The sequence below is a fragment of the Schistocerca nitens genome, chromosome 3 (genome assembly GCF_023898315.1).
Source record: "Schistocerca nitens isolate TAMUIC-IGC-003100 chromosome 3, iqSchNite1.1, whole genome shotgun sequence".
NCBI classification, from domain to species: Eukaryota; Metazoa; Arthropoda; class Insecta; order Orthoptera; family Acrididae; genus Schistocerca; species Schistocerca nitens.
In genome coordinates this window covers 461,878,226-461,904,431 of record NC_064616.1, presented here as the reverse complement: position 1 = coordinate 461,904,431, position 26,206 = coordinate 461,878,226, and the positions used below count along the sequence as shown (strand labels likewise).

At 41.5% G+C, this 26,206-nt stretch overlaps 1 protein-coding gene across 6 annotated transcripts in view; it reads left to right on the top strand.

The window, feature by feature from the left end:
• Positions 1 to 12,922: 12,922 nt before the first annotated feature.
• The window catches only part of LOC126248388 (uncharacterized), a 246,169-nt gene continuing 232,885 nt past the window's right edge, over positions 12,923 to 26,206 (top strand). For all 6 annotated transcript variants that reach the window (XM_049949339.1, XM_049949338.1, XM_049949335.1 and 3 more), the window contains exon 1: positions 12,923 to 13,211. In XM_049949339.1, coding sequence (XP_049805296.1) covers positions 13,076 to 13,211 — 136 coding nt within the window. In that variant the 5' untranslated portion in view covers positions 12,923 to 13,075. The remainder of the gene's footprint in view (positions 13,212 to 26,206) is intronic.

The window sequence follows — 26,206 nt, the reverse complement described above, 5'->3', positions numbered from 1 at the left end:
CGTGGCGCTATAACATAGCTAAACGTCCTGCAGAATTCCAGAGGCGCCCATCTGGTCCTGGCGACTTCTTCACCGATCCCCTACCAATGGCCTCCATCACTTCCTCGTCTGTAATACCCTCCATCAGGTGTGCTTCCGCCTCTGGTTCCATGGTGCCGAAAATCGTTTGTGTAACTTCGTTAATTGCCGCCATATCGGTGTCCGTTAAGGTGTAAAGTTGAGTGTAATGTTCTACAAAGGCATTGCCTATTTCTTGTTGTGATGTTACGTGTCTGCCATCGTCTGTGTGCCGGCCTCGGTGGTCTAGCGGTTCTAGGCGCTCAGTCAGGAACCGCGCGACTGCTACGGTCGCATGTTCGAATCCTGCCTCGGGCATGGATGTGTGTGATGTCCTTAGGTTAGTTAGGTTTAAGTAGTTCTAAGTTCTAGGAGACTTATGACCACAGATGTTGAGTCCCATAGTGCTCAGAGCTATCATCCGTGTCCACGGTGTGTACTAGGACTCTTCGTCGTCTTTTGCTTTCGTTGATGGTGTGATACATCAATGGTCGTTCTCCTGCAACCCGATCTGGTGTCCGCGCCCTGACCACTGTACCTCTGAGGTAGCGTCGCACGATGGATATAATTTTGGCCTTTGCTCGTTGTACCGCCTCTTGCCGCTCCGGAGAAGGCACTCGTTCGGAGCATTTCCGTAGCACCGTGAAACAGAAGTCCATCGTCTAACGTCGCCACACTGCCTGCTCACGACCATATGTCTTCATTGCACGACGCAGCGTCGGTTTAGCGCAACCCATCCAACAACTTAGGGTCGTGGGATACGACCGAAGGCGTGGCTCGCTAGATCTCCAAACATCTTGAATGACGTCTCGACAAGCTGGGTCCCGCAGGTGGGCGATGTTCATTTTCCAAGAACCGCGACTACGCTACACTTGCTGCCGCCGGAGGGAGATTGTACATAGTAATGCTGTTTGGTCCGTATAGGCTATAGGCCACAGCTCTGCTTCCAGGACGTCAGCATTAAGATTGCGTGCAGCATATATTCGGTCGAGAGGGCTAGCGGAATGACTCGTTTTGTGTGTGTATCCAGGACGGAGGCCATGGCATGCTCTCAGATGTCAAACAGATGTACCAATAGTCGTAGTTCTGGGCACGGGGTATATCGAGGAAATTGATCTTTCGGTGCAAATACACAATTAAAATCGCCGCCTAGGATTAATCGTCGTGTCGACCTTGGAAGAGCGGGGCAATTTCGTCTTCGAAGAAGTGGGGACGCTCACGCCTCCTGTCTGTACCGGACGATGCATAGATGTTGGGTCGTTCGTCAAGTACTGTCATTGCTAATCCCCGCGCCGACGGTAGATACGGTACATCCTCTGCCATGATGCCTTCCTTAAGAAGTATTGCTATGCAGCTGCTGATTTCGGAGGCGTTCATGACAGGAAATTCATCAACGTATACTTCTTGTAGGACGTCGATGTCCGCTGCTTGTAGCATATCTTTGAGTAACGACATCTTAGTCTGCGACCGTATGTTATTGATAAAAGGAAACAGATATGCTTTTCTTCGTTCCGTCGCATATACATTGGCCATGGGAACTTACGCCGTCTGCTGTTGTACTGGCACGTTGCGTGATCCCGCCCTGCCTACCGTCGTTGCTTATAAGGTTAACTTTAGAGGGGCGCCGCTCCCGAGGTGTCGCCTGTTGCGACTGTCGGTGAGTCCCCTTCTCAGTCATCAGCCCAGTCTCCTTGGGACAAGTCTTCCATCGGCCGGGGCTCGCCAGGCCCTTCTCTCTGTGTCTCCTCTTCTACTACCTTGGAGTGGCAGTGGACCGCTGGTTGCAGTGTGTTGTCAAGTTTTTGAGGTCTTTCTTGATGTACGCTGCTGTTGAGACGGTGGTGTTCTGGACGAGGAGTCTCAGGACCCTCTGTGAGGTGGCCGTCCTCCTCTGTGGTTCCTTGATCGTCGCCCTGCATACGTATTAAAGAGTCGTCCGACGGGGTTAGACGTCGTTTCTTGTGCCGTTTCGGAGACCATTGCTTACGCTTGTGCGTTTCTGTACCTGAATATGGGTGAGTGTCTCTGTCGCCACTGCAGTCTGACACGAAGGCAGTCGTTGGCACTATTCGCCTGCCGATGACCATTCGCTCTTCCGATCTCTGTGTTGGTGGTATCGGTCTGTGCCGCTCAGTGGGGGCGTCGCTGCTGTCATCATGCTCGTGTCGTCATGTGCCGCCGTCGGCTTTTCGACTGGCCTATCCAGCTGGTGGGAGCTGTCACTGTTCAGTGGGGGCGTCCTTCCGGAACACATTTGCATATGTGAGAAGGAGAGACGTCGCCATAGGTGTCGTTACAGCTTCACCTCCCGGTATTTGTACAATTCTTCGTTGGAGCCACGCTAAGCGAACGTGACCTTCCTGCCCATAACCTGAGCAAGTTTTCAGCTGACCATCGTAAACGACTATCACTCTGCAACCACCAGTTGTGAGATGAGACGGCACATCTTTTGATAGCACGATCCGTATTTGTCGCACACCATTAAGTACCGCGTATATGGTAAAGGTTATCCATTTTTCTGCTATGTGACTAAGTACCCGACCATAGGATCGTAGCGCGTTAACCACGATCTCAGCCGGAACCTCAAATGGTAGCTCAAATACTCTGACAGTTCTTAATCCAAGCTTCGCATGATCAATAGCTACCGTTCCGACATGGCTGTCAGAATGTTTAAATTTCAGTCCATTTTTATGGTCGCTTACGGTCTTGTCACACACCGTGTCGTTGATCAGTTTGACGTAGACCACACTGCTTGTAATGGAGAAGTGGATGCCAATCATATTTTGATGTTCAATCTTAATTTATCCACGTATAAATAGTTCTACTTCAAATGCCTTCGGTCGTGCAAATTCATTATTAAAGCGATCTTGATATTAGACTGTCGGTACGAATAAGACATTCTAGTTCGAAAGTGCAAGTTCTAGCGAAGGGTAACACGAAGTAAACAACCGCGTGAGCGCGAAGCTCCGTCCGAGCCCCACGACTGCGGAAAGTATCATTACACTATACAGCCCTTCCAACCATTTGGCTATCCGTGCAAGACTCAGGACCAGACCCTAATTTCTTTGTGTCGTCAACCACGCATCTACGACCTGGACTCGTACATCCATTACGTATACTCCCATACATATCAGACATTGTAGTTTGAAAGTCGCTTGTCGGTATCGGCAGAGAAATACGATACTGCAGTGCCTGTGTTATTCTGATTACAATGCAAAGTTCCTCTGGACATGCATGCATGCATACATGCATGCAAGCGACTTACAAAGTACAACGTCTGACCTGTACGGGACTATACATAACGTATCTACGAGTCCAGGTCGTAGACACATGGTTGACGACATGTAGAAATTAGGGTCTACCTGTGAGTTGTGCACGGATAGCCGAATGGCATGGCGACCGCTCGCGATAAGCGGGAAATCCGGGTTCGAATCCTGGTCCGGCACAAATTTCCATTGTAGTCATTCCATTCTACAGCTGATGGTTGTCATTATTCACAATTAGGAATGCACTTAATGTATTTCATAACGGCTGTAGTCGCGGCAGTGCCTGTTCCTTTGGACATGCATGAATGTCCAAAGAAACTTTGCATCATAACCAGAATAACACAGGCACTGCAATATCTTATTTCTCTGCCGACACCGCGCAAGCGACTTTCAGAGTACAAGGTCTGATCTGTACACTAATATACGTAATGGATATACGTGGCCGGCCGTGGTGGCCGAGCGGTTCTGGGCGCTGGAACCGCGCTACCGCTATGGTCGCAGGTTCGAATCCTGCCTCGGGAATGGGTGTGTGTGACGTCCTTAGGTTAGTTAGGTTTAAATAGTTCTACATCTAGGGGACATGACCTCAGGAGTTAAGTCCCATAGTGCTCAGAGCCATTTGAACCATTTTTTGGATATACATGTCCAGGTCTTAGACGTATGGTTGACGACGTATGGTTGTTTGGGTCTGGCCGTGAGTCGTGCACGGATAGCTAAATTCTAAGGCGACAGCTCGCGATAAGGGGAAAATCCGGGTTCCAGTCCTGGTCCGGCACAAATTCTCATTGTCATCATTCCATTCTACAGCTGATGATTGTCATTATTCGCCATTCCAAATACATTTCATGTGCATTATGGCAAAGTGATCATCAACGTCGCCGAAAAATGGTCCACGTTTACAACGTACCCAGCCCTCAAAGGGATACGACAGATCAAAATTGAGCAAAGTACGTGCCGCCCTACCTCGTCATCGGCAGCTGCAGGACGATTATTATATACGGTGGACAGCCACGCACTTGTTCCGGTTGCGGCCAAGAAGGACACGTCAGATTGGCATGACTACAATGCCGACTAGCTCAAATCCCTGCAGTTGAATCTGTGACTCCTTCAGGAGGTTGCATGGACGGCTGCCCCACCCGAAGTCGACCACACTCGTCAGAGATATGCACCTGACAGGACGATCCTGGTAGAGTCAGAACTGCTGCACCTGTCCACTATGATGGTGCCCACTTCAGAAGACAATCAACAGCCAATCTTGCAGGAGGGATGGATGAGAATATGGCGCATGGATGGTGCCGACTGCAGCCGTTCTTCCCAACAACAGAGCAGTCGAAAAGATCCGCCTCCATCTGGATATTGAAACACACATCAGCAAACAGCATTCCCCTCGAAGACACAAGAAATGGCGGTGTCCTCTGTTGGACGACTGCGTGCTGCTAACGTCTGAAAAGGACTGTGGGCAGCCTGACAGCGGTACAGAGGTTGCACTAGCACCACACTCAGTAGATTGCATTGACAACGGATTCATTCGTTCCGATCCCTCTGTAAGGCAGGATGGCATGGAGCTTTCCGCTGCAGATTACCAACCTGTAGCAACGACGGAGCCCGTTCCGAGATCCGCAGCTGAGATATCCCATCAATAGTTGATGGAACCTCATGGCTACTGGGCAGACGATTGTGAAGAAGGCTTACTGCATGTCGTGTCAGACACCATGCGAGGGATTTCATCTCATCAGTGTTGATCCCTTGCTACGATCAGTGACTGCGAAGAGGGATAGACTTCAAACTTATCGTTTTGCGACTATTAACACTAACACTATATGAATTACCCTTGCTTCAGGACGTGCTAAACGCTGCTGCCAACGATATAGCCTTTCTCCAGGAAATATACGCCGGCAAGTTCCCCGTCATGTACGGCTGTGACACACGCGTGTCCCACACCTCTGCCACAGGCAGCGGTGTCACTATACTCCTGCAGGATGGAACAGTGGAGGACGACATTCACTATCTCCCATGGGCTCGAGGAATGGTACTCACAATGTAGGGTATGAGGCTTACCTACCTCTACATAGGTACTCCGCAAGCCACCGTACGGTGCGTGGAGGAGAATATCCTGTACCACTACTTATCACCTTTCCTGTTCCACTCGCAAATAGTGTGCTGGCGTACACCTTCTCCAACCCACCAGCCAGCACTAAGAAACATTGTATAACAGGCGCTGAACTAGGCGCGCCTGTGACAAGACCAAGACACGCTCCCACGCCACGTGCCGATAACGCCCCCTGGGCAGCGTGTATATAGGCCGCCGCCGACGACCGTACTCAACCTCTCAATCAGTACCTCAGTACGTCGCATCAGGACTCAGTTCGTATTGCACCTCAATACGTTGCACTGTACTCTAGTCTTCCACAGGGATAGTTTTCGCCTCACACCTTAGCTAGCTGTGAGGAAACGTTATTAATTGTATATAGCTGTGATATGGACACGGACTAGATTCAAGAATTAGTACCTGTTATCTGATTGATGTTAATCACAGAATTTCAGATTAGATATCATTGAAGTTAAGTACTCAATTGGTCCCTGTAATAAAGTGTATCTTAAACCTACGTGCATTTTGTGTTGTAGTGAGAGGAAGCCAACCACCCGCATATCATACCACCCTCTTCTCATCCAGCCAGCAACCACAAAATATTACGAGAGGGCACAGCCACAACAAAAAGAGCGAGGGGAAAAAAGGCTATCTACATGTCTACATGTCTCCATGTTGTTGTTGTTGTTGTTGTTGTTGTGGTCTTCAGTCCAGAGACTGGTTTGATGCAGCTCTCCATGCTACTGTATCCCGTGCAAGCTTCTTCATCTCCCAGTACCTACTGCACCTAATCGGTTTAGTGTATTCATCTCTTGGTCTGCCTCTACGATTTTTACCTTCCACGCTGCCCTACAATACGAAATTGGTCATCCCCTGATGCCTCAGAATATGCCCTACTAACCGATCCCTTCTTCTAGTCAAGTTATGCCACAAATTTCTCTTCTCTCCAATTCTATTCAATACCTCCTCATTAGTTATGTGATCTACCAATCTAATCTTCAGCATTCTTCTGTAGCACCACATTTCGAAAGCTTATATTCTTTTCTTGTCTAAACTATTTATCTCCCACGTTTCACATCCATACATAGCTACACTCCATACAAATACTTTCAGAATCGACTTCCTGACACTTAAATCTATACTCGACGTTAACAAATTTCTCTTCTTCAGAAACGCTTTCCTTGCCATTGCCAGTCTACATTTTCTATCCCCTCTACTTCGACCATCATCAGTTAGTTTGCTCCCCAAATAGCAAAACTCATTTACTCATTTCCTAATCTAATTCCCGCAGCATCACCCGATTTAATTCGACTACATTGCATTATCCTCGTTTTCCTTTTGTTGATGTTCATCTTATATCCTCCTTCCAAGACACTGTCCATTCCGTTCAGCTGCTCTTCCAGGTCCTTTGCTGTCTCTGACAGAATTACAGTGTCATCAGCGAACCTCAAAGTTTTTATTTCTTCTCCATGGATTTTAATTCCTACTCCGAATTTTTCTTTTATTTCCTTTACTGCTTGCTCAATATACAGGTTGAATAACAACGGTGATTGGCTACAACCCTGTCTCACTCCCTTCCAAACCACTGTTTCCCTTTCATGCCCCTCGACTCTTATAATTGTCATCTGGTTTCTGTACAAATTGTAAATAACCCTTCGCTCCCTGTATTTTACCCCTGCCACCTTCAGAATGTCTTCATATGAGCCCTAGTATCTCGTATCTTATCTTCGTGGTCCTTATGGGCAATGTACGTTGGCGGCAGAAGAGTCGTTCAGCAGTCTGCGTTAGATGCTGGTTCTCTAAATTTTCTTGATAGTGTTCTCGAAAAGAACGTCGCCTTCCCTTCAGAGATTCCCATTTGAGTTCCTGAATGATCTCTGTAACATGTTGTCTGAAGCTACCGGTAACAAATCTAGCAGTCTTCCGTTTAATTACTTCGATGCATTCCTTCACTCCAACCTGGTATGTATGTCAAACACTCGACCGGTATTCAAGAATAGGTCGCACCAGCGTCCTATATACCAGTCTCCTTTACAGGTGAACCACTCTTTCCTAAAATTCTCCCAATAAACCGAAGTCGACCATTCGCCTTCCCTACCACAGTTCTCACATGCTCGTTCCACCTCCTATCGCTTTGAGACGTTATGCCCAGATTTTTAAACAACTTACATGTGTCAAGCAGGACAATACTGTATCCAAACATTACTGGTTTGATCTGCATTACCTTATCTTTTACCGCAATTAGGACTAGCTGCCATTCATCACACGAGCTGGAAATTTTGTCTAAGTCGTCTTGTATCTTCCTACAGTCATTCGACTTAGACACCTTTCCATATGCCATGGCATCATCTACAAACAATCGCATATTGCTGCCCACCCTGCCTGCCAAATCGTTTATGTATGAGGGTTGCCCAGGAAGTAATGCACCGCTTTTCTTTCTTCGACAATTCTTTACTGATCATAATGACAATAGCACACACGAAAGAATGGTGATTTATCTACACACCCTATTTTTCCACGTTATCTCCATCCTATTCTATGGCCTTCCTCCAGCATGAATCAAGGGCGGGTATGCCCCGTCAGTACCAATCCTTGTCCTGGTGGTGGAGCAAGTGCTTCACTGTGTGAATCACCTCATCGTCCTCAAAATGTCTTCCACGAATGGCATCCTTTCATGGCCCAAACAAGTGGAAGTCTGAGGGGGGGGTAGGTCAAGGATGTAGGGTGGATGGGGTAACACTGTCCAACCCTTTTTTGCGATGTGTTCGGCAGTCCTCAGACTTGTGTGGGACCGAGTGTTATCGTGTTGCAACAAAACATCTCTTGGGTTGCTGTGGCGGTGAAGTCGCTGGAAGCGCATCTTGAGTTTTGTAAATATGTTGGCATATGCTTCTGAATAGGCATCACATCAAAGAGAATCACACCTTCAGTCACAGAACACTGATCATGACCTTACCGGCAGAAGCAGTTGCTTTGAATTTTTTCTTCTGTGGGGAGTGAGAATGGCGCCATTCCATCGACTCTCGTTTTCTTTCGGTCTCAAAATGGTGAACCCAGGTTTCGTCACCTGTCACAATCTGGGACAAGAAGGCCTCCCCCTCAGCTTAAAAACGTTGCAACAAATCAAGACAAATGTTTTTCTGTGCAATTTGTGATCCACCGTTAGACGCTGCAGGATCCATCTTGCACACACTTTTGAATATCCAAGAGTGCAGAAAATTGCATCCACACAGGGGCGATTCTAGAAGTCTGTCAAGGGATAGGCTAATGAGAGGGGGGAGGGGTTTGGGTGAATGGAATATCGATTAACAAAAGGAGAGTAGGGGTCCTCCATCCACAAACTGGTAAAATCTGGTGTTGCTTAAAGTAGTTTTCGGTAACTGGTTTGGAGTTCAGGTTAAAAAATGTGTATCAATAAATAATAAGACGCGCATTTTAAGTTAAATAATATTTATTGGTTTATATAGTAAGCTATTTGCCGCTCTTATTCTTTTGTTAAAATGTGTTTGAAATCTATTGTAACCTGTATTGCTACATAATTATAAAAAGAATGACTGAATCTGTTGGAGTAATATATTCGCTGATTTCTGAAGTCATTTTATCCAGTGTAATATGATACTCCACGGGGAGGGTGGGGGTGGGGGGGTGTTATAGCCCCCATAGCCCCTCCCCCTTGCTACCACCCCTGCATCCACACTTCCTTTGCTGATTGACAGATGCAGCGCCAACAGCAGAGTCGTAATGCGTCTGTCCTCGCGAATGACATCAGCAGCTCGCTGCAACATGTCAGGTGTGACAGCTGTGGACGGTCTCCCTGACCGCTGCAAATCGTTTAACTCCGCCGAACCATCTCCTGGTGACCTCACCCTCCATGCCCAGCGAATAACTGTACTTCTGTCGTCAGCAGATGCTTCATAGACTTTGCACAAGTGTTTGAGAATATTTCCCACAGTCTCTTCTCTGCAGTGAGAAATTCAATTACGGCTCGTTGCTTGTAACGTGCATCACCTACAAACGCCATTTTCAAACTGTTCTGCAGCTACGCTATCTGCCGGAAGTGATGGAAACTTGGCGCGCTTACTCAGAAGACTTCAAACAATACATACGTAAGGTTTCGCATTCGTAGTGTTGTTTTCGACTGAGAAAAAATGCGGTGCATTATTTTCTGGGTAATCCTGGTATATAGAGAACAACAGAGGCCTTCTCACACTTTCCAGGGGCACTCCTGACGATATGCTTGTCTCCGATGAATACTCGCCACCTAGGACAATATAATGGGTTGCATTATTTAAGAAGTCTTCGAGTCACTCACATATCAGCGAACTTATTCCATAAGCTTGTATCTTCATTAACAGCCTGCAATGGGGCACTGTGTTAAATGCTTTCCAGAAATCCAGAAATATGGAATCTGCCTATTGCACTTCATCCATAGTCCTCAGAATATCATGTGAGAAAATGGCAAGCTGAGTTTCGTACAAGCGATGCTTTCTAAAAACATGCTGCTTCGCGGACATAAGCTTCTCAGTCTCAAGGAAGTTTATTATATTCGAAATGAGAATATGATCAAGGATTCTGCAGCAGTATCTACATACCTTCTGACATGGATAGATGTCGCGAACGTCCACATTTCTTTGAGGGAGAAGTTGCGCCGCTTTTCGAAGGTCGCCATGACTATTTAGTTTTCAGATGTGCCTTCAGTTGCATCCTGGCATTCAAAGATCAGTTTCTTCGACATAATCCATGCCTGGAACTTGGGATACTAATCCGGGATCTGCAGAAGGTGGACACTTCAGAAAATATTCGTGGACATCAACCTGAATTCAAACAGTCCACGAATCACTCTTCCAGTCGCATTGATCGGATTTACATTTCACATACTTTCGCCAGTGAGACACAGGATGCAAAATTGTGGCTTGCAGCCTTCTTGGACCACTCGGCGTACTTATGTGCCATCACCCTTCGTGGACAACGAGTGTGGAAAAGCTGCAGTCACTGGAAGTTAAACGTCGTACACCTGACTTTCACGGACTGTCACCAAACCATCGAGGATACATGGAATTCGTGTGAAATCAGTCTCCGTTTTTATCCTATGAAGGTTCGTCGGTGGTTGGACTTCGCCAGACCTGCCCTAGGACGAACGTTGATTAACAATGGTTGAGGCACGCAGCTGGGTGCAGACATGCCCCTGATATCTGCTACAAGGTACTGCGGGACTGTGATATAATGGCGCCATCTCTGGAACGACAAACAGCGACTCACCCTGCTAAGGCTCAGATCATCGCCCACACACAAAGCCACCTAAAGGGGGCGGTAGTCCGATCGCGGATGAAGGGTAGGATAGCAAGTTAAAGCCCGTATATGTTCCACGTACTTCGTGAACGTAAACGACGCTGAAATGGCGCTGATACACTCATTCGAAATGAAGGACGGTCGTCGCCTCTTCTCACAATATGACACAGGCACCAATTGCACGACTATTATTCCCAGGTTTATTTAGCTCAAGTTACTGATCCAACGGTATTGCAGACGTTTCTCAGACGATTTACGACATCACTACCCTGACGATGGTGGTAGCTTTGCTGGAAGAAATTTCGGAAGAAGAAGCGATAGATACCATTGGTAAAGGGGGGGGGGGGGCGGCAAAATAATCTCCGGCCCCTGACGGCCTCCCCTTAGATTTTTACCAGACCTTTCAACATTTGTTAGCCACCCTATGGGCGGACATCTGTCGCGAACTACGATCTACAGACGTGCCATTCCCTGGATATTTCTGGAAGGGATGATTATACCAATTCACAAACCATCTCACAGATACAGGATTACCACCCACTGATGATCCTGAATTGTGATATCAAGACTTTTTCTGTGCTGTTGGCGACATGTATACCTCAGACCTTACACCAAGTTGTTTCACCCAATAAAACGTCGCTAGGAAATGACAACATTCAAACAGCGCTCAGTGAATACCGTGAATTGATCGCACTGGCGAGGGCATGCTATCTGAAGGGTGCATCGGCGCAACTGATTTTAGTCAAGCCTTCTATCGCGTGGATCATTACTATTTTTTAAGTAGTTCTCCGACATATGCCTTACCTGTGGTCATTTATCACTGTCATGGAACTCCTACGTGACGCGAACTCTAAGATGATCGTCAACGGACGAACAACGTCGCCCCCTCACGATTTCTAGATGGGTATGCGAAGACTGCCCTGTGTGTCTACATTGCTCTATGCCAGTGGTTGGCAAACTGCGGCTCGCGAGCCGTGTGGCTCTTTGACCTGTTGAGTTTGGCTCTTTCAAAAGAAATTAAAGAGTTATCATCGTCTGCTACAACAATCGAAATGTCTTGGAATATAACCAACCAGCAATAAAATTGTTTCAGTTTTATCAACAGCGGTTGTCGAGTCTTGGAACACAAATGATACAGCGCCAATTTCACTTTTTGTATGATTTACTTCATCTGCAAGTTCTAAACAAGAACTTTTGGGATTACAGCCACACAAAGATGCAACACGCAGGGAGGATACAGAAAATGCTGTAGCTGTGTGCATTGAAAAATATCGTATTCCACTATATAAAACTGCCTCGGTTCCAACAGATGAGGTGATAAGTACGACCAGCGTAAGAAATAGGTTTGAAGATAGTTACTTACCATTTTACTTACCATTACTTTGTGTACAGACATTTCCAGAGGAAATTCGTCAAGTTATGAAGTTCGTGATTAAACCTACCAACTCCATTGTAGCTAAACCTCCTACTCATGGCCAATTTAAAGAATTTTTAGATGAAATCGAGAGAGAGAACACAGGTGTTCTGCTGTGTATGGAGGTGTATTGGTCATCAAGAGGAAACGTTTTGAAGTGTCTCGCTACCTTATTAATTTCTTTAGAGAACAAAAGGTTTCAAACTTAAACTATACGGGTAGGTTCATAGTTATTAACTTAAACAGAGTATTCCTAAGCTGGCCTTCGATAAAAGCGTTCTCAGTCTGATTGAGGTATGTTCGCTGAGATCGGCTCCTTTCCAACCTTTTCTCAAGGTTACCAAGAGCTGATTTCCTTGCCAGATACAGCTGATGTCAAAAACATAAGCAATTGCGACAAAATTTCCGAAATATTGTGTTTCTTTACTTAAGGATTTGCATTAATTCTTTTAATTGTTTCCCTTTTGTCACATGTAAACTACTCTCATTTACTCTATTGGAGGATTACAAGAAACTTCCTATCCCGATCGCTGCATGCCTTGTTCATTACCTTCCACAAATATATTTGGTTCTTATATATAACTATAAATTCGGCAATTAACTTTCTAGAGCACTGAGTCATATCACGATTCTTATTATTAACTACTCATGTGAAGACGAGAAACATTAGACTGAACAAAGACAAGGCCAACACATTCCACGCAACTTTGCTCGATGTCTGACTTTTCTCACAATCGACTTCCAGTCCGTGATTGTTTTATCTGTGAGACATAGTTGCTTTGCTCGTCGTCTGCTGAGTGAATTGTTCCGATGGCTGTCTGTGGTCGATGGCGATGTGTGGTTGTATGTAAAGTGGGCGTGTAAATGTTGTTGCTTATGAACAGCTGTGTGTTTTGAAATGCTGGAGTGGGAAGCAATTTTAATGTGATTCTGCTGTCGGTTCATATGTTTTGAAATAAAATGGCAACTTCAACAGGAGATAAAACTGTTAACAAAGTAGCATTATGTTCCGCGATTTTTGCTGGATTTGCTTATGTGGGATATTCTGTTGTACGTACAGCTTTTTGTCGGAAACTTGGACGACGTGATGGTGATGGTGAGTACAACGCCTGTATATGTAGTTCGTTTTTTATTAATATTATATTTACAGATGCTGCTGTTACCGGCATTTCATTTAATAAGTTTCATAATTTGACCTATATAACGCGGAACTGTCCTAAGGTTTTCTTTTAGTATAGCCGCATAATTTTATTCTTCAGGTTATTGTTAAAGAAATGCGAATACTCCAGTGGAAAGGTTTTAATATGTGATAGGATTGTATGGGGAAGGTGCTGTCTCCAATCATTACCAAACCTATGTAGGTTAAACGCTAGCATTTCTTTTATTTTATGTAAGCAACTAACTTTGTGCAATATGTGGCATGTTTTGTAGTATGATACGACTCAATAACTCGCACATAAATTAGTTGTGTTATTGTCCAACACCTGCTGGGCATTACTATAAACTAGTTTAGTTCCAAGCTACTGTATTTGAATATATTGTCATTGGTAGTAGTGGAACAGCATACAATAATTATCAAGTAAATCATGTGCAATCATTATGTATATGGTGCTGAGCACATATTGATTGCAGTGTAAATATAAACTTGTTTTATTGAGTTACCTAGTAAGACAACAAGTGTTGCTTGCACTTTAGTTATTTAGCTATGCAAACAGCTCAAGAGCTGCTTTGACAGTTTGCCCTTGCTATTATGAACTTGAAGTTTTTAATCATAGAACACTACATTCATTTGCAAAATATTGACCCTTATCAGTCATAATTAGAAACCGAAAGCCTTTTTAATGCACTCTAATTGGGAAATTTCAGTACCAGTGTACTTATGACATTCTTCTCTGTAAATTGTTAATTCACCCACAAGTTCTACCATCACAATGTTACATTCGTTTTAATATAAAGCATAATAATTTTAAGAAACAAAGATTAGACATTTCAGTTTCTTTCTCCTTTCACTGTACTGATATTAAAAGAAAATCAGAGTAACTGTCTTGAGTTTCAGATATGAAGACTTCACACCTTCATGAAAGAAGGAAACTAAATTCAAGTTTTCACTGAGTTCTTTTAGTCAGTGTGTGTGTGTGTGTGTGTGTGTGTGTGTGTGTGTGTGTGTGTGTGTGTGTTCTTGGCATTGAACACAGCTAGGTCCAGTTATGGTCTCAGTGCCCCAGCTGTGTAGTGACTGGTAACCTACACTCTTTCCATTAATTATGTTCTGCCCACAACTTCTTGCATGAAGTATATAACACTCCTCATTCACCTCACCTCCTCTAGTGTCACTCAGTAATGTACTAGCCTAAATGAGTTATTTTTGTCTTCCTATTTTATAACTCTGGCCTGTCATTCTGTTATTAGCAGTTAATATGATGACTGTTCTAAGGTATTATACTTTTGTTAACTGTGTCTGTCGCATATCTTTAAAGGTCTTAACATTGGTATGCAAGACAGTAAAACTTGCATGTCATGATTCATTGGTCATTGTGTGACTAGTTTATTCTTCCTTGTCTTAATACTACGAAATTTTGAACTTAAGTAAATGACTGTCATAATACATGCATAGTTTTCCAAGGCAGTGAGATAAAATATGATGACAATGGTCAGTTGGTTAAAGAAATATGGTAATCAGTCACTTTTTAACATTTTATTTTCCTGTGGTGCATTTCAAACTTGTGGCAACACTACCTAGAGAACAAGGTTTTAAAACTCCCTCATAAGTTGACAATAACATCACGTGCCTCAGGCAAAGAGGTCACCACATGAAATACGGTTGCATTCATGCATTTGTTGGAGGTTTAAGTTGATTGCTAAATCATACTATTCTTCTGTGTTTCATTATAGCTGCTAAGGTATATACTATCTTTAGCAGTTGGGTGTTAATATCTAGTGTTGCACAATTGTTGTGTTCCTTGGTGTTGTGGTAACTATGACAAACATTTTTTTTAGTAGATTTTCTTTGCACGGAGCAAACACAAAAAAAGCTTTTGCAAATGTCAGAAATGATAGTACAATAGTAATTGCACTTTCAAAATATGTTACATACTACAATTGTTGCATCTTATGTTTATTACCTTAGAGCTGGTATTGTACTGCTTAATATAACAAGTAGTGTCTTAAAATTCATTGCATGAAATAAACAATTTTTCTATCAGAAAAGATTTTAATTTTGTGTTAAAATAATTGTCCTTACACTTTCTTAGGGAGTTTGGTAGTTTGTTAAATCAAATCAACCCAGTGATGTATCAACTTCAATCTTCCATTTTTAATTTTGTTCTTTTCTTAAAGTTGTTTTATTTCGTTATGGTGGTGAAGTCAATTAGATCACCGTGTGTAATCACTTGAACTGGCTGTTGTATAACAAATGTGTATGAAGAATATATTGTTACATATTTGTGCTGCACAAATCATTTTTGACATTTTTTACTGTGGCCTATCCCATGTAGGGCCTGTAAGTCTTTGATTCATCAGCTGTGCATAATTCAGTTCCATAGTTAAGAAAGGACTTCTGTAGTATATTATTGCAAGTGTTTGGCTAGGAACTATCTTTGCAAGTTGGCTATAATATTTCCATGTGCAAAATGGTTTGTTTGGCAACCATAGATTTTCATATATGTACATACCCAGAAATTTACTACCACCAGTTTCTGTTGCCAATATTATGTATGATGGTGTTGCAAGTACTGCCTCTTTTAAATAACAATACTTAAGATTTGGTGACATTCACCACAAGTATTTTATTAGCTAGTTCTGTTATCCCACTAGTAGCAGCACGTTGTGACTCCTTACATTCTTTTCCATAGATTAAGGTTGAGTTGTCATCTACATAGGCTAACTTATAATAAGAGAGTTCATGGGTTATTCTGCAGTGTCATAATGCCTAGGCCTATATATGAGGAAAGGAGAAGACTTTAGTACTACCCATTGTTTGTAACCCATGATGTCATCAAGATGGCGCCCGTCTCTATTTGAAGTGTATACAAATGGCAGATGTGATGTGACATTTTACATGTGTGAACAGACAGAAATAAAGCAGAAAATATTTAACTGCAGAAAAAATGAAACTAATGGGACACCCACAGGAACTATGCTGTTATGGGTGGGGACAAACTAAATAAAGAACAATCCTCATAATGAAGACAACAAAACACTCATACAAAACTTAAGCAAACAGAAACCTCAGTAAAAACTTTCATTTGACATATGTAGTTCAAATGATGTCTGTGGTGCCATAATACCAAAACTCAACTCATATACTTAGTATTGAAAACCTGACCTCCCCAATGTAGGTAAAACAAATACCACAATGCCCACCTCTCACAGTCCAACGTAATTACCCACAACTAAAAACGCAACACAAAAAAATCATAAAAATTTTGTTCATACCATTTTTCAAACACAACGTGCAAGATGCCCCCCCCCCCACACACACACACACAAAAAAAGCTTATGTCTCATGAACACAAAACTCAATTAACAGGCGATAGAAATTATGTGGCAGACAATCTCTCGAATGGTCAGCCTAGAATTCTCAAACAAGGAACTCCTCCAGATAGAATACTATACTGGTACCTGAGACAAAATACACCAACTTTAGTTGATTGTATTTCCACCGAGATGACACTTCACATACTCTGCAATTAGTCCAAACAACTGTAGGAATTTAGTTGTGGTCAACATGCCATCCCTTATTGTGACATGCAGCATCCTACTTGTGAACTACCATTTTCATATCCATGATAAAAGGAACGTAATATTAAATCTCCAACCACACTAACAATTTCAAATTTCAGAATGAATCTATTGCCCACGACTTTCTGCATCGCTCTAATTCACTAACAAACCACAACTAATACCTTAAATGTTATTCTTGCAAACACTAAAGCAGTCCAATGAATTACTAACAACACTCTCAAACAAATTAAAAACATGGACATACCACACTAGAGAGTGCCACTGCAAAATTCAAGTCGCTCTCTGCCAACACATTCTGTTTCATGTTCGCCACGCGTCACAGAACATAATAATGAATTAAAGCAGATGGGTGGTACTGTGAACTTCAGTTGACCCAAGGAAGGGAAAGAGACATAGAACTGAGTTCTGAGGTAGATGGTGTGCTGCTGTTTCAGTAATGGATTGAAAGTTTATAGTTTTACCATCTAATTTGCAAGTCAGTCAAGTGCATTGCTTGCGACTCAACAGTTATGGAGCTAAAAGTTCCTTGGTTGAATCTCCAGAATGGCATGACTTCTGTTTCTTAGAGGTAACCTATGATTTATAGTGTTTAAAGCTTTTGTCAGATCTAATGTTGGTCAGTAGTTGGAGACTTCTGGCTGACTTCCCTTTCTGTACACTGGTTTCATAGTCATTTTTAGAACATTTGGATATGTCTCTAATGCTGCAGTTAATCAAGTGCATAGTCTTACCATAGTAACTGCACTGGATATGCCACCCCATCCAGGTAATTTTTTTCTATTTAGTTTATGTATTACCTAGTGTATTTCATGTACATTCACCTTCATAAATTCAAACTCAGCACATTGATTGGGGTGTCTTGGAGTCTCAACCTGTATGTCTATAATGTGAGTCAGTTGGCCACTAAGGGTAGTGAAATAGTTATTAATGTCTTACATATAATATTTGGGTTTTCCACAATGTTAGCACCATGTCTTAAGCTGATTGGTTTCATGTTCTTCATCTTGGTCCTTCACAGTATATGGCAGTTAGCTCCCAGGATATTTTACTTATGTTAATGCTTTGAAAAATCTGCTTCTGTGGCTAGCAATTTAAGTTTTAAAAGTTATCTTTGCCTGATTGTGTTTTTCCTTAAAAATCTGCAGAGAAATAGCTTTATGAAGCAGCTTTAGATCACGCATACTCTGCCTGAGTCTAATAATACTTTGTGGGTGTTTGTATGGCATTACTTAAATTATGGAAATGTTTAACTACTTTCTGGATTTCTGTGAAAGGGGAGTTTTAGTCCTAATGTCTGAACAGGGTGCAATAGAACTCATTCCATGTTTCATCAGACTCATTCACATGGTACACAGAGTTCCACTTCTCCACTACCAATTAGTACTAGAAAGCACTAACATATTATCTGCTCAGAATTTATTTCTGTAGAACATTTTTTGTTGCTTATGACACAGTTGAATTTATATAGGCGTATCTATCTCTGGACAAAAATAGCAAGAATAAAGAAAATTTAAGTTCATGTAATTTACCTTATTTATAACATTTCTGCTGGTTATAGCATAATCTGTTGGAGCATGTGTCCATTACTCTAGTGTCTGAACTTGTATGTAAAAGATTGTTTGAGCTTAATACACTGGTGAGCTTCAAGTTCACTATACTGTTTGAAGAGAGATCTATGTTAAAATCACCACATATAGTAAGGCCATAAGGACCAGCCTGGCTGACAACACTATTAAGCCCACCCAAAAGGCACGTTACGCAGCCTAATCTTTTTATATTTAGCTAACTTAACACGCGTCTCAAAAATTAGATGAGATCTACAGGAAGTGTAAAATGGCTAAAGGACAAATGTAAGGATGTAGAAGCATATATCTAGAGGTAAGATAGGTAATGCCTACAGGAAAATGGAGAGAGACCAATTGGAGAAAAGAGAACCACCTGTATGAATATCAAGAGCTCAGATGGAAAACAAGTCCTAAGGAAAGAAGGGAAAGCAGAAAGGTGGAAAGAGTATATAGAAGGTTTATACAAGGACAAGGCACTTGAGGGCAGTATTATGGAAATGGAAGAGGGTGTAGATGAAATGGGAGATATGATACTGTGTGAAGTACTTGACAGAGCACTGAAAGACCTAAGTCGAAACAAGGCCCCACAAGTAGACAACATGACAGCCTTGGGAGCGCCAGCCATGGTAAAACTTTTCCATCTTGTGAGGAAGATGTATGAGACAGGCGAAATACCTTCAGACTTCAAGAAGAATATAATAATTCCAAATCCAAGGAAAGCAGGTGTTGACAGGTGTGAAAATTACCGAACTATCAGTTTAATTGGTCATAGTTCCAAAATTCTACCACGAATTCTTTACAAACGAATGGAAAAACTAGTAGAAACCAATCTCTGGGAAGATCAGTTTGGATTCCGTAGAAGTGTAGGAACACTCGCGGCAACGCTGACCCTACAACTTCTCTTAGAAGATAGGTTAAGGAAAGCTAAAGCTAGATTTCTAGCATTTGTAGACTTAGAGAAAGCTTTTGACAAAGTTGACTGGAATATTCTCTTTCAAATTCTGAAGCGGCCAGGGGTAAAATATAGGGATCGAAAGGCTGTTTACAATTTGTACAGAAACCAGATGGCAGTTATAAGAGTTGAGGGGCATGAAAGGGAAGCAGTGGTTGGGAAGGGAGTGAGACAGGGTTGTAGCCTATTCCCGATATTATTCAATCTGTATATTGAGCAACCAGTAGAGGAAACAAAAGGAAAATTCGGAGTAGGAATTAAAATCCATGGAGAAGAAATAAAAACTTTGAGGTTCGCCGACGACATTGTAATTCTGTCAGACAGCAAAATACCTGGAAGAGCAACTGAGCAGAACGGACAGTGTCTTTAAAGGAGGATATAAGATGAACATCAACAAAAGCAAAACGAGGATACTGGAATGTAGTTGAATTAAATCATGTGATGCTGAATGAATTAGATTAGGAAATGAGGCACTTAAAGTAGTAGATGAGCTTTGCTATTTGGGGAAAAAATAACTTATGACGGTTGAAGTAGAGAGGATATAGATTTAAGTGTCAGGAAGACTTTTCTGAAAGTACTTGTATGGAGTGTAGCCACATATGGAAGCGAAACATGGACGGTAAACAGTGTTGACAAGAAGAGAATAGAAGATTTCAAAATGGTGCTACAGAAGCACGCTGAAGATTAGATGGGTAGATCACATAACTAATGAGGTGGTACTGAATAGAATTGGGGAGGGGAGGCATTTGTGTCACAATTTGACTAGAAGATGAGATTGGTTGGTAGGACACTTTCTGAGGCATCGAGATAACCAGTTTAGTATTGTAGAGAAGCATGGAGGGTAAAAAAATCACGGAGGGAGACCAAGAGATGAATACACTAAGCAGGTTCAGAAGGATGTAGATTGCAGTAGTTATTCGGAGATGAAGAGCCTTGCACAGGATAGAGTAGCATGGTGAGCTGCATCAAACCAGTCTCAGGACTGAAGACCACAACAAAAACAATAACAACAGCTTAAGACTATTACCGTGGAGCACAACGCCTGTCACTTCAGTTGATCCTTCTTTGTTGTGATGATCAAGAAATTTCTGCATATTTACTAACAAATTGCCACACCACCACCCTTATAGCACTGTCTGCAATCACTGATTGCAAATAAGTAACCTTTGAATCTACATTATATTATTTCACTGAAGTTTAGTCCATGTGCACCTAGTACTGACATGTAGTGAGTGTTCCTTCACAAATATTTGCAATAAGTCTAATTTTTTTTGTGAGATATTCCACATTTAATCTTTGATGACCCTACTTGCTGATTTGCCATTTTCACACCACACATTTACAGACGTTTTAATTTTTACAATATGTGATTGTATTAACTGGGTCTTAAGTACTGTGTTGCAATTACTGGCCACTTAGTGCATAGCATGACATTTCTTCAAGTGATTATGACTCTAGCACATCAGATCTACATCACTATTGTGATGACCAAAAAAAGCTTTGTGGTTGAAGTCCAAGGCAATTGGATCCTCCTTTGTACTAACTTTTTTGGTACAGTTCACCTAACTGGGAAACTAGCTGTCCTTATTTGCAGTCTATGGTGTGTGTGTGTGTGTGTGTGTGTGTGTGTGTGTGTGTGTGTTTTCATCATAGTCCATTTTCTTTTGGCCCAGCTAATGTACATTGTTCAATGTATTCCAAAACTTTTTTGATCTCATAATTGTGAAATTGTAGTGCTTCCCTTATAGTTGATCAGTATGGCAGATCATATCATGCTGTCATGTTTATGACGATTACATTCGTGTTAAATACTTGTGGCAATAAGTTTTGAAATCATTGCAGTGTTGTTTGCTTTCATTTTTATATACACTAGTTGATCAAAAGTATCCAGGCATATGTTGGTGGGCATTGATGTGGAATGTGTCCAACCTTCACCTTTATGATGGCTTGAACTATGCTGGGGTTCCCCAAGAGCTGAAACCAGGGAAGGTAGTGGTGTAGGACACTGAGGTCTAGAGTGAAGTCACATTCTACCATGTAACTCATCCAAAAGGTGTCCCATTGCATTAAGGTTCGGATTCCTGGCAGGCTAGTCCATTTCAGGATTGTTACTGTCCACAAGCCATTGCTTCACAGAGGCTGCTATATGACAGGATGCACTGTCATGCTGATACAGTCAATTTGTGCAAACAGTTCCTCTTACATACTGACTACTGTAAAAAGTGTTAGCATTTCATTAACTGCAGTGAGGGGTCCATGAAAAATGCCCCCATACTATAACTCTTCCTCTTTCTCCTCCCCTATCCCTCCCTCCTTCCCTTTCCCCCCTTACATCACTGTTGGCACTACACATGATGGCAGGTAAAGTTCTCCAAGCAATTGCCAAACCCTTCCATCAGACAAACAGGATATAGAAGGTTTCATCTCTCATAGTCACTCTTTTCTAGTGATACACTGTCCAGTGGCATCACCCTTTACACCATCTCAGTTTTTGCTTAGCATCAACTAGAGAAATATGTAGCGTATGAGGAGCTGCTCGACAATTGTACCCTATTTTGTTTTCAACTCTCTGCACACATTATCTGTGCTAGCTGGACTTCTGATAGCACTTTGGAATTTACGAGTGATTCCTTTCACTGATGACACAGTTTCTTTTTTTGCATCTACCTTCTGCAATGCTTGATGGTCTCCATCTGTTAGTACATGATGTCTGCTTGGTCTTAGTTTAGCTGTGGTTGTCTGTTCACATTTCCACTTCACTTCACTGTCACATCACCAATAGTCGACATGGGCAGGTTTAGAATTGTTGTAATGTTCCTAAGGGACTTGTTACTCATCTGACATTCAATAACTATTCCACGTTCAAAACCATTGAGCTTTCCAGATCAACCCATTCTGCTGTTATTGCTTCTCTATTGATAACACCTTACTCCCCACCTCCTTTTACATTGGCAGGTCTGCCTCCTGTCACATGTAGAGGTCAATTCTGCATTACATAGGGGTGTCCGGATACTTTCAATGAGGTAGTGTAAATTATTGTGACCTCTTATAATCACAGCATGATCATATTTTTTTTTAGTTGACTTCACCACATTTTTATAGAATCCTGTGACTTTCACCAGGACAATTTTGCTAATCCACTAAGAAGTAAAAAGTTTAAACATTTTGCTTAGTAATTACTGTAAAATAAAAATTACAAGGTGAAGCAATTATTAAACAATATCTGGAAACTGTTTAAAATGTTTTATTTTAAACTGTGAAATTAAAATGAGCTGTACATAATTTTATATATTATAATTCCACTGCCACCTACAAGAAGATATTGCATTTATGCCTACTTACTTAACCTGCAGCAGGTAGTATATATAGAAAAAGTTTGGCTCTGTGTATGGCTATCATTTGTGGTAGCTTCGCTGAAGAGTAAGCTGTCTGATGTTACCTGCTCTGGTTGTTCCCATCATTTTTTCACATTTCTGAATGATTTATTTGTATTGTGTGTTCCACGAGGTGTCAAATGGGCTGTTTTGCAATTCCATTACCTGATGTGTAATTTTTATATTGTGAAAGAAGTTCTGCTACTTATTCATAGATATATGTCCCACAGTTCTGATAGCTTAATTGGCATATACCCAGTGTCTTAATTTTGGTGCATGCTTCTTAACTGTCATTATGTAACTACTTCATATTCTCCTTACATAGTTTACTTTGTGTATTGTTTTCATATGTTGAAGTGTTGCTTGTTTGTCATTTCATTTTTATACTTAGAAGGAGAGACAGCATTGGTCATATTTTTTGTTTTATTAACCACAAAATTGATTTTCGGTCACTTAGTGACCATCCTCAGTGCTGTAATATATAATTTAAATTGTTAGGCACTGGTGCCAACAAGCTTAAAGTGATCACTAAGTGACCAAAAATCGATTTTGTGGTTAATAAAACAAAAAATACGACCAATGCTGTCTCTCCTAAGTATATCCATTATCTGGTCGTGGTGCACAGGACACTCCATGGAGTCGCCAATCAATAACATTTCATTTTTATTGTTTTATCTTCTGTTGGAGTGTACTGTCACTGTGTGTGCATAGTAGTTGGTGTTAGTTTTAGGGGTGACTGATGTATCGATACTTTTGTTCCTATTTTATTTTCAGTAGCGCTATGGCTTTTTGCATGTGACTTTTAAACTGAATTGCAGTTACTGTGTCAGCAAATAGGCAGAATGTAATAGTTACCGGCCTGATAAGAACACCCAGTATATAGTTCTCTTGATGTCTTGGTTGGAGATTCTCATGTATATTATAGCTTTATTATATTTGTCTTAAAATTGTAGTTCTTATTCCCCTCATTGTTTTTTGGGTGGGGTGGTTAAGTGGATGTGTATCACTTACACGATGTTTCTAGCAATGAAAGCTACTTTTCGTGTACATATTATTTTTTGCCCATTTGTGTAAATGAAATCATACTTGTAATATGTAGGAGCTTTTTGTGCAATTAACCAAAACCATAAATTTGAAACTGTGCTAGTAATTGTCTTCCTATTCATGCATTAGATATTAACAAGCTTTGCCAGTAGTATGCATGCCTGTGAAAAAGGGTAATTACTAAGTGAAAAAATGAAATTCCATTTGGAATTTAGTCTTTCTTATGAAGTTTGCTTCTTGCTATTGTTTCCAAAAGGATGATACTGAAGGAGTGCTCTGACTGTTTTCTTTGCTATGAACAGTGTGTTCAGCTAATTCACTGGTGTAGCCTATCTGTAATCGACTAACGTAGCCTGTGTGAGTAGTTTGTTGTCTAAGTTGTTGCTTATGGTGTTTTGGTTTTTAATTTCAAGTCATCATTGAGCAGCATATCTATTGTTGTTGTTGGTTTGGTCTTCAGTCAGAAGACTGGTGTGATGCAGTTCCCAATCCTGTGTGGGCCTCTTCATCTCTGAATAACTGAATAACTACTGCAGACTAAATACTTCTGAATCTGTTTACTGTATTGATCTCTTGGTCTCCCTCTACAATTTTTGCCACCCCCCCCCCCCACTCCTCCTCCTCCTCACACTTGCCTCAAATACTAAACGGGTGATCCCTTTATGTCTCAGAATGTGTCCTATCAACTGATCCTATGTTTTGGTCAAGTTGTGTCGCAATTTTTTTGTCTCTCAAGTTCTGTTCAGTACCTGATTATTAATTACATGACCTATCCATCTAATCTTCAACATTCATCTGAGCTCCACATTTCAAAAGCTTCTATTATCCTTTTGTCGAAACAGTTTATCGGCCATGTTTCATTTCCAAACATGTCTACACTCTAGACAAATACCTCCAGAAAAAGACTTTGTAACACTTAAATCTATATTCACTGTTAACAAATTCCTCTTCTTCAGAAATTCTTTTCTTGCCATTGCCAATCTACATTTTATATCCTCTCTACTTCAGCCTTCATCAGTTATTTTGCTGCCCAAATGACAAAACTCCCCTACTGCTTTAAGTGTCTCATTTCCTAATCTAATTCCCTTACCATCACCTGAATCAATTAGACTACTTTCCATTATCAATGTTTTGTTTTTGTGGATGGTCATCTTATATCCTCGTTTCAATACACTGTCCATTCTGTTCAACTACCCTTCCAAGTCCTTTGCTGTCTCTGACAGAATTATAATATCATCAAACTTATTTCTTCTCCCTGAGCGTTAATTCCTACCCCAAATTTGTCTTTATTTCCCTTAACTCCTTATTCAATGTACATTTTAAATAACATCAAAGATAGGCTACAACCCCCCCTCTCCCCCCCCCCCCTCCTACCACCTCAACCACTACTTCCCTTTCATGCTCCTCAACTCTTATAGCTGCCATCTGGTTTCTGTACAAGTTGTAAATAGCCTTGTGCTCCCTGTGTTTTACCCCTGCTATCTTCAGAGTTTCAGAGAGTATTCTGGTCAACATTGTCAGAAACTTTCTCTAAGTCTACAAATGCTATAAACATAGGTTTGCCTTTCCTGAACCTGTCATCTAAGTTAAGTCGTAGGGTCAGTAAAGTCTAGTGTGTTCCTACATTTCTCTGGAATCCAACTGATCCTCCATGAGGTCAGCCTCTACCAGTTTTTCCCCTTCTTTTGTAGAGAATAGGTGCTAGTATTTTGCAACCATGTCACATTAAACTGGTGGTTTGATAATTTTCACTCCTGTCAGCAACTGATTTCCTTGGAATTGCAATTATTACATTCTTCTTGAAGTCTGAGGGTATTTCACCAGTCTCAAAACTTTGGTTCAATGATGCTCATAATTTACAACTGATACAATATATTTAAAAAAAATAACTTTATTTTAGCAGTAGAAAAATGTAGTTCTCAGTAATTTCATTTATATCAATCGGGTCATCATAGTGAAATTTAGTGCCAAATAGTTATCATTCAGCCAGCATTTGTGCAACAACTTTGCCAGATACTTATTTAGTGCTAGTGCTGTAAACTGATGTGTGTACTATGCCTAAATGGTAAGGCTTTGTCCTCTAGATGGTGCTGCGTGTGCCAATTTTCAGACAGTTCAGTGCAGTGCAGTGACATAGCTCTTGTTAATTTGTTGGCAGAATTTTAAATTCAGCATTGTCTTGAATGAAAAACAGCCCACAGTTGCACTAAATTATGTTTATTTTAAACCTTGACCATGGTTTCTGCTATGATAATATAGCCTCTTTCAGACATCCTAAAATGATCAGAATAATATCTAGTCCAGTAATACAATCTACACAAAAGCTTAAAAATTAGTTAAGCGATAACATATTACATTACATACACACTAATAAATGAAAAATGTCTTAGCTCAGTGGCTGTGTCAAGACCAA